At 45.0% G+C, this 9,440-nt stretch overlaps 1 protein-coding gene across 2 annotated transcripts in view; it reads left to right on the top strand.

Annotated features, from left to right (window-relative positions):
- Window positions 1–443: 443 nt before the first annotated feature.
- Window positions 444–9,440, top strand: part of LOC147622754 (uncharacterized) — a 72,658-nt gene continuing 63,661 nt past the window's right edge. For both annotated transcript variants that reach the window (XM_086822382.1, XM_086822383.1), the window contains exons 1-2: window positions 444–984; window positions 5,110–5,268. In XM_086822382.1, the coding sequence (XP_086678508.1) occupies window positions 598–984; window positions 5,110–5,268 (546 nt within the window). In that variant the 5' untranslated portion in view covers window positions 444–597. The remainder of the gene's footprint in view (window positions 985–5,109; window positions 5,269–9,440) is intronic.

Below are 9,440 nucleotides of genomic sequence, written 5' to 3'. Positions count from 1 at the left end.
AACTCATGAAACATGAAATCATAAATATATGCAAAGCATCATTATTTAAAAAAAAGAGAAGTAAGACCCTTGCTCTCTCTCTCTCTCTCTCTCTCTCTACAAAAAGCTACATTACAAGTAAATTTGCCAAACATCATTGGGTTAGCATAGAGCTCACACATTCCCTTAACTCCCACCTCTTGCTCATGATCAAATGGAGCCTGTTAGCCAAAGCCATCATGATTTTTAAGAGAAACTAGGGGTGGCCTGGCAGCAACAAAAGGGAACATGCCAAAGTTTTTGTGCGTGTGTGAGAGAGATGAGTATGTATGTGTGTGAGAGAGAGAAGTAAGTTACGTTTGTGTGTGTCTTATTTTCTAAGCGCCACGTGGACACCCTTGATTGGCCGCATCATTAGGCTGCCTGCCTTACCGTGGCTATAGATACAAACCGTTGAATCTCAAGACTGGAGCAGTGGACTCAAGGGACACTATTGTACTTCCCTCCCACACGCGCGCGTGCGCGCACACACATGCACACACACTTCCCTCTCTCACACGCACACACACAAGGTAAAGTAACCAACGTGTTTGGCAAGCAGGACAAACAGAACTTGTCATGGAGAAAGCAGTGGAGGGCATGCCCTCGTCATCCCTTCCGGGAGGAGCATCAGATGACTCGTTTGCGAAAGCAGAAGTTCCGCCGCGTATGCAACATCTTTTTGTGATGAGACATGGGGATCGGCTAGATGATGCAGATCACAAGTGGATCCTTACGGCTCCTCGCCCCTGGGACCCTCCCCTCACTGACTCTGGCAAGCAGCGTGCGCGCAAAGTTGGGCGTCGCCTCCGGAAAGAAGGCTGGAACATTACACGGGTTGTTTGTTCGCCCTTCCTTAGATGCATCCAAACCGCCTCTGAAGTCATCATTGCCCTTTGTGCTCTCGACACCTCTGAAGATGACTCTACTGACCTTCCCGTGGCTATCGATCCTTCCAAAGTCAAGGTACCCCTACTCTCTCGCTCATGGTGAAGGTCGCTTTTTTGTCGTGGTATCCATGGCCTCACACATATTGTGTGTGTGTGTGTGTGAGAGAGAGAGAGAGAGAGAGAGAGAGAGAGAGAGAGAGAGAGAGATCTTGTGCAAACCATAGCTTAGGAGATGTGAATGTTGCAGAACCTTATTCTTGAGGCTAAATCATCGCCACATGTAACTCGGAAGGATGTTTTTCCATTGCCATGGTCAAAATATGTAGATGCTTGCAACCGCCATGATTGATAAAGACGTATTGGCTTGATTTTATTGAAGAAAGACCTATGGGGTCATATCAACACTAAACATGACCCTGTTGTAACCCATGGACAATGTTGTTGCATGTTTTTTGATGTTCAAGTCTACTGCACTAGTGAATGCACATAATAAGGCGCGTGCAAGAGGGGGATTTCAAGAAAAGATAATGAGCTAGAGATGAAAAGGTTGTTAGTACTCTCCTATGCTCTAGTGAACATGCCACAATAGATGTCGAACGGACCTGGATGTATGTGGGAGTTCGCTGGTGACAAAAATGTGAAAACATGTGGGATTCTTAATGAGATGGTGCAAGCATGGGCGGTTGCTGTAAGATAGATGCTCTGTTGTGGCACCTTTACGTAATACAAATGCTAGGAAGGCTGTGCAATTAGAGGAGAGCGCACTAACAAATTCGTTATGTGTGCAAGACAATGGTGGGGTATGCACGATATTCTCAAGGTTGCATAGGGAGAGTGCCTTGTTGTGAAAAAATTCTAAGGCTTTTTGGGCATTTGATTTCTACACCCTTCAAATGTTGGGCCTAAGGTGTTAAGATATATGCATGGTAGATAATTGCTGGATTTCGTCTCCTTGAGTTGGGATAAATGATATAACATGCATATCAAGGTTAAGTGCACCTCTCAAACTTGGATAGTAGATACTGATGTTTAAATATGCCCAAGTTATAAACATGCGTTAAATGCTTTTGCGGATTTGGAATTTAGTTTTGAAGCTTGCTTATGCATGCACAAGCACATGCATTGGAGGTCACCTGGATTTTTGTGGATTTGGCGAATGACATCTGTTGTGTATGTCACATTTTAGTGGGGGTAAAACAACAGGGTCCATTTTTGTCATTGTGCCCGTGTGTTGGTGTACATGTGACATTCTCTCGTGCTTAAGTTGCATGTTCTTCAAATAGTTTGTGAATTACTTTGGATACTCAAGGAAGAGCTCCTAGTCTAATCAAATCGCCTCATGTTTAAAGAAGCAATTATGCACCTTAAACTTAACACAACTAAAGCAAACTAGGATTGCTCTTGGAACCTAAATTATATAGCGTAGATTAGGATGACACTTCATATATACTATTTATCTACCCATTTGCTTGTCTCTATATCTATCTATCTATTGGCTACTTACACCTATCTAGGTATCTATGCATCATTGCCTAATCTATCTATACAACCATAAGCCTATGTATGCAAGCATCGGCCTATCTAACATTTTATATAAGCATGCTCTATTCACGGCACAATATTCTTGAAATGTGTGGACATCTCTAGGGAGTATCGATTGAGGAGTAGCAACTCAACATATTCTACGCAAGATGTGCATGCCATTGCTTGGACCTCTTGTTTGAGGACATTGGCAAAATTTCATTGGTTGTGAAAGTGTTAAACCTGTTAGGAAAGTGAATGCTGCAAGAATCAAGAGAGAGAGAGATGCACACAGATAAGGCACGGGTGAGGCAACAGCAACTGTACTCAACAGGGGAAGGCTACAAGTATGGGCGTCCAGGATCAATCCCAAAAGGTGATAACAACTGAAGAGGGGGTGGCCTATAAATAGGCCCCAGTCAAGCAGGTCGGCCCTGAGCAGATGGCCGACCAGATCTGGTCGGCCCCTTACTGAAGGGTGGCCGACTGGTCCTAGCCCTGGCCCAAAACCTGTTTGGAAACAGCCTCCAGAATGGCCCTAAATCTCATAGAAATGGAACCAACTGTGGACCTCTCACTGGCCGGGCACAGCCACAAATAAGCCCTCTCTCAAATAGAAAACCATGAGATGCCCTAAATCTTAACACCCTCTCTGCAGCTCATGGTGAGCAACACATCTGAAGACACATCCGATGAAGATGCCGCCATGAACGCCAAAGAAGAAGGGTACATACAACTCTTTCCCAAGCTGATGCTGTTGGTCCCTGCCGGGAGTATGTTGGTTGGAACACACCAAAGCCAAAATCCTCCCAGAGAACTCATCCCATAGCAGAACCTCTGACTTCGAACGCTAGACTCACTAGGTCCATAGTCGATGCACAATCAAGCAATGAACGCAAACACCACTGGTCCATAACGAAAAAAAAACTGTCGCTGCTGCCTGCCAGAATGTCAACTGATAAGGGTCAGAAGCAACCCATCACCCTGCCTCCCACATGCCCTCTCTGGCTGTGACATCGTGGAAGGGGGAACCTGCCCTAGAATGGGGCAACAGGCGCCAATTCAGCCCTCAAGGAACGGTCACCCTTTGCGGAAAGGTCGGCCTTGGAATCAGATGACGAGCCAGCATCCTTCTTGGTTTTGCAATCTCTCGCCAAGTGTCCTCGTTTCCCACACTTGTAACACCTGCTTCTGCTCTTCTTCGTTTTCTCCAGACCAGCAAGGGCCGCACTAGTCAAGGTCTGAACGGCCGGGGATACCTCTAGGCTGATAGTCCGAACCAAGACCGAGTGGGCCTTTGAATCTCTGTCCTCCCAATCCTGAAGCTGCTCTAGGAACTCGTCCTCCTGAGCCGTGGTCCATTTCTTCGGGTTCTCGGGACGCTCTGGTTTCTTTTCGAAGCCCTGAACAAGTTCCCAAAGACCTTTATGAATGAACCAGATCTTGAGTTGGAGCTTCCAGTGAGCATAATTTGCCCCGTTCAATCTATCCTCTCGGGTGGAGCACGGTGGAGCCATGAAACCTGACCTGGTGAAAATGTGGATCTGCCCAACAAAACAGCCAACCAACGCTGCCAGAAGCAATCAACAGTGCCACGAGCAGACTACAGACCCCTCTATCCAGGTGCCGACAAGATACGTCAGCACCACGCAGCACCAGGGTCTCGAAATCAGCCTCCGCTATGCCTGCAGTAAATCGCCTCTTTCAGGTGCCCTCACTGAATCCCGAGCCAACTTGGCTCTGATACCATGTTAGGAAAGTGAATGCTGCAAGAATCAAGAGAGAGAGAGATGCACACAGATAAGGCACGGGTGAGGCAACAGCAACTGTACTCAACAGGGGAAGGCTACAAGTATGGGCGTCCAGGATCAATCCCAATGGCCGACCAGATCTGGTCGGCCCCTTACTGAAGGGTGGCCGACTGGTCCTAGCCCTGGCCCAAAACCCGTCTGGAAACAGCCTCCAGAATGGCCCTAAATCTCATAGAAATGGAACCAACTGTGGACCTCTCATTGGCCGGGCACAGCCACAAATAAGCCCTCTCTCAAATAGAAAACCATGAGATGCCCTAAATCTTAACAAAACCAAGGAAGTTACATTTTTCACAAGGATTTCCACGGTGTTGGCATTGGTGAAGCCTATTGCAACTCCGTTTGCGTTTGCATACTTTATATTTTGGCTAGTCTCTTGGATAAGAAATGCATGATGGGTGTACCTGTCGGAGGTATGAGTATATCAGCCCACGACCTCACGATGAGGGTATAAATGTGAATGGTGTGTAAAATGGAGCCGGAGAAGATTGACCATTTTTATGTGACAATACTTATGTAATCATTATTGATTGGAACTGGTGGAGCTTGAAGGTTTTACTAAAACAGCCATGACATGGGCAACTTAGTTTGAAAGTTAAAATATTTTCAGATAACACTTACACGTGTTTAGCTAACATCATTCTCTCTCTCATCTTCTAAATCGTAAGTTCAGATTATGATATTATATATATATATATATATATATGTATGTATGTATATATATATATATATATATATATATATATATATATCATTTTGTAATAGGGTTCCTGTTTGAATGTTTGTGTTAATGAAGAAGTCGGCAGGTTTTGTGTGCAGTTAACCTTTCTATAAAATATTTTAATGGCTTCAGCATGCTCTTGGTGCAGGTGTCTATTGAATATGGCTTATGTGAAGTGATGAATTCATTTGCTATACAAGTTCCAAATATGCCTTCCAAGGGCCCTACGATCTTGGATCTGAAGGACCTAGAGGCTCTCTTACCTACAGGCACCGTGGACGCTACAGTGCCAAAAATCATGACTGAGGTAACGCAACTCTGTTTTTTCAATTTCTGTTTGTACCAAGTTGGTGTAGTCGAATGGGCAATGAGCTGGTTGGACTTGTAGTTAAATGCCACATTTTCTATCAAACAATTATTTGAAGTCTGGTCCGCATCGTGGTAGGGGGCTCTAGAGATTTCAGCACAAATATTGTGTTCACTTGACTCTCTCTCTCTCTCTCTCTCTCTGTGGGAAAATTAGGGCTGAATTATTGTACGAAAGAAATCTGTCTTCATGGTTTCAGATTGCTCAAGCAGTCTTAAATAGACTCGGTCTCCTTCCTTAAAGTTTAGAGGTCTTCTATGAGGATTAGCATAGGCTCTAGCTCGATCTTGAGCTTTCCTAATACTGCTTTTAGCAAAGTTTAACATTTCATTCATATCCTCTAAAAAGTCTTTAGTTGCTTGTACTTTCTCCTTCTGCAGTCCCACTGCATAGGGAGCTCTACGTTGAAACCCGTACATCAACATGAATGGACTATATCCCGTGGAAGGGTGCTTGGCACTATTATATGCAAACTCTACGATAGGTAAGTACTCTTCCCAATTAGTTTGCTGTTTAGTGACATACGCTCGTAGCATGTTCTCGAGGATTTGGTTAACTCTCTCAATTTGTCCATTTGTCTGCGGATGCTCAGCAGTGCTCATGCTAAGTTTAGTATAACACAGCTCTCCAGAAGTGGCTATTGACTTTCCTATCCTGATTTGAAACAATGTTCGCTAGTAGACCATATAATCGGTATAGGTTATCTACAAACAATCTAGCCAATTTATGTGTTCTAGGTAATCCTGTAATAAAATCCATGGAGATACTGTGAGAGTGGGCAACGGAAGCACAAAACGCACAATGGAACGGGAGAGGGAGAGAGAGACAAGGGCGCCAATGAGCGAGAAGGCTAGAACTCTATAAATGAGAAGTGATTACAAAAGAGAGGGTTAGGTTCCTTTATATAGTCCCCAATAGGTGAGACTCGAGAAAGGAACCACCTCTGACCATCCAATTTTATAAGAAATTGGAAATGCACAAAACTACTGATTGACTAATAAGTGCATCAGTGTGAGGGGCCCAAATGACATTGCTGGGCCCCGGAAGTGCAAGTGAGTGAAAATGCAGAAGTCCTCTAAGCAAAACGCGCTCGGGAAAACCCGGACATGTCCGAGAAAAAACCCAGTGCTCTAGGAAAAACGGGAGAACCCTGAGGAAACCCAAGAGGACTCAAAACTAGCCAAAAACAAGATGCTAGCCAACAGGACATGTCGTGCTCTACGAACACCCCCTCTCAGATCCTGGTGGTGAGCAAACTCCAAGAGTGGACAAATGATCCAACATCAGGCGCTGTGGTACAACTTTTGTAAAGATGTCTGCAGCATTATCCTTAGTAGGACAATAGGATAAATGAAGATTGTCGAGAAGAATTTGCTCCCGAGTGTAGTGATAATGCACCTCAATATGCTTTGTTCGAGCATGAAACACAGGATTCTTCGCAATCACAATGCAGCTCTCATTGTCACACCAGACAATAGTAGAAGGCTTAGCAATCGATAGCTATCTAAGGAGACGATGAAGCCATACCGCCTCAGTTGCAGCAGAACAAGCAGCACGATATTCTGCCTCGGAAGAAGATAAAGCAACAGTGGGTTGCTTTTTATTGCTCCAGGAAATAGCGCCAGACCCAAGTGTAAAACAGTAACCTGTAGTCGATCGCCGAGTGTCGATGTCACCAGCCCAGTTGGAATCAGAAAATCCAACAACCGATCCCCCTTCGTGTAGAAGATGCCCCGTTGAGGGAAAGCATTCAAATAGCGCAAGACAGGCTGGCCGGCCTGAAGGTGGGATTTGCAAGGGTCAGCTGAGAAAGAACCCAAAATACCAGCAGTGTAGGAAATATCCAAGCGGGAATGAGTAATCCAAATCAAAGATCCGACAATCTACCTGTAAAGTGCATGTTCACATGGAGGTGAAACATCATAAGCTAAAAGCTTAGCATTAGGGTCCATAGGAGAAGAGATAGGACGGGAACCATGCATCCCGAACCGTTGAAGAATCTCCTTGCAATACTTTTGCTGAGAAAGAAATATGCCTTGAGGAAGCTCCCAAACTTCAAAACCAAGGAAAAAGTGAAGCAAACCGAGGTCGGGCATCTCAAACTCACGGGTGAGATCAGTCATGGGCTTTCTTTTTGCAATCTAAGGATCAATCATCTCCAAGTCCTTCTCCTTCGACTCAGCCTTCTACTTCGGCTGCTCCTCCGCCTCCTATTCCTTCGGCCGGCTCTAGTTTCAGAGGGGGATTCTTCGGATTCAAATACAGAGGCTACTCAGCCAGGGACCCTCCTATCACTAGGCGGGTTCCTAGATGGTTGTATGAGACTGTGAAGGAATCAGGCCTTCGTCAGTTTCCTGAGTCCAGTGATAATCATTATACTCGGTCTAAAAAGCATGTTGTTGAGGATAATCGCTTTGTGAATTTTGCACTAATGTCTACTATTCTTGCTTCACCTGCTGAGCCTTCCTCCATTCAGGAGGCACTTTCGTCTAAGCCTTGGGTTACTGCTATGCAAACAGAGCTTGATTCCATTGAGCGCAGTAGTACTTGGGTTCTTGTACCGCGTCCACCTCAACGCAAAGTAATTAGAGTCTGTTGGGTCTATAAGACCAAGTATCATGCTAATGGTACTTTAGACAAACACAAAGCCCGTCTTATTGTGAAGGGCTACTCCCGAAGAGTTGGTGTTGACTTTGAAGAGACTTTTGCTCCTACGGCATGGATTACCTCCATCAGGACTGTTTTGGCTTTTGCTGCCCATCATGGGTGGCCTGTTTTTCAGATGGATGTGAAGTCTGCTTTCCTTAATGTTCCAGGAGGAGGTCTATGTGGATCAGCCACCCGGTTTTGTTATTGCAGGTAAGGAGTGTATGGTGTACCGACTTCCTAAAGCCTTATATGGATTAAAGTAGGCTCCTCGTGCGTGGTACCAGCGCATTGACAGCTTCTTTTTGAAGACTGGTCTTCAGCGGTCACATTCAAATTCTAATCTTTACACTTTTTCTGAGAATGGTCTTATTGTCACTATCTTTGACTTGATCATTACTAGAAGTCATAAGAGCAGGATTCAGATGGTCATGTATACCTGGAGTAGTCATCAACAATGATCATCATATATACAGCTTTGTTCAAAGATTCCGAAGACATAGGACTGCACAAGTCCGCATGAACAAGCTCGAGTGGTTTTGTAGATCTGTGCGATGCCTTCTTAGGGAAAGGTAGCCGATGTTGCTTGCCACAGAGACATGATTGGCACACCCCAGAAGGAGTACCGATGGATGGTAAACCATCAACCAAACCATCTTTATGTGCCTGCTGCAGAGTAGAGAAGCTCAAGTGGCCAAAGCGTACATGCCACACCGCATCATCTGTAGACTTAGAAAGCAAGGCTGTGAGCTTAAAGAGGCCAGCATCCTGTACACCTTGACCCAAAAGAGCACCAAAGGCTCGGTCTCGGATAGTAATAGAATCAGCATAAAAAATGACCAAAGCACCTTGCTTAGTGATACTGCTGACAGACAAGCGATTGAAACCCAAATCCGGAACATAAAGAATATTCGAGAAATAAGTCGGATCAACAGAGGTGCGTAAAACAGGAATAGTACGAGCACCTTTGATGGGAATAGTAGAAGAATCACCGAGGGTGATGTCACCCGTGTGAAGAATGGCAGCGGAAGAATTGTGGCAAAGAGCAAACTTGAGAGAGAGAGAGAAATTGGACAAGACAAGTGGTCCATTCATGAACATGAAGGGATACAAAATGGGTGAAGAGGCCTCGCGAGGGACTTGCCCGTGGGTAAGGGCTCTGACAATGGCGCTACACTGAGTTACTGACTGAAGAAAGGAGAGGCCCTTTTTATACTTCCTTAATGTGAAAGTAGGGCACGTCTTCCAATTTCTCACTACCAAAAAATAGGAATAAATGGAAATAATGCTGGATAAAATAGCTGACTGGTCCTAAAAAATGCCAGATTGGCTCTAAAAATAGCAGACTGACCTGGGTGGCCAACCCACAACCAAAGGCCAGACTAACATGACTCACATGTGGAAAATGACTAACTTTAACACCCGCTCTCAGATCCATCACGTGGGTCAAAACCCACAGATCTGGA

This window comes from Cibotium barometz, chromosome 28, assembly GCF_041138505.1.
Source record: "Cibotium barometz isolate CiBa-2024 chromosome 28, ASM4113850v1, whole genome shotgun sequence".
Taxonomy (NCBI): domain Eukaryota; kingdom Viridiplantae; phylum Streptophyta; class Polypodiopsida; order Cyatheales; family Cibotiaceae; genus Cibotium; species Cibotium barometz.
This window is presented reverse-complemented; position numbering and strand designations above follow the sequence as displayed.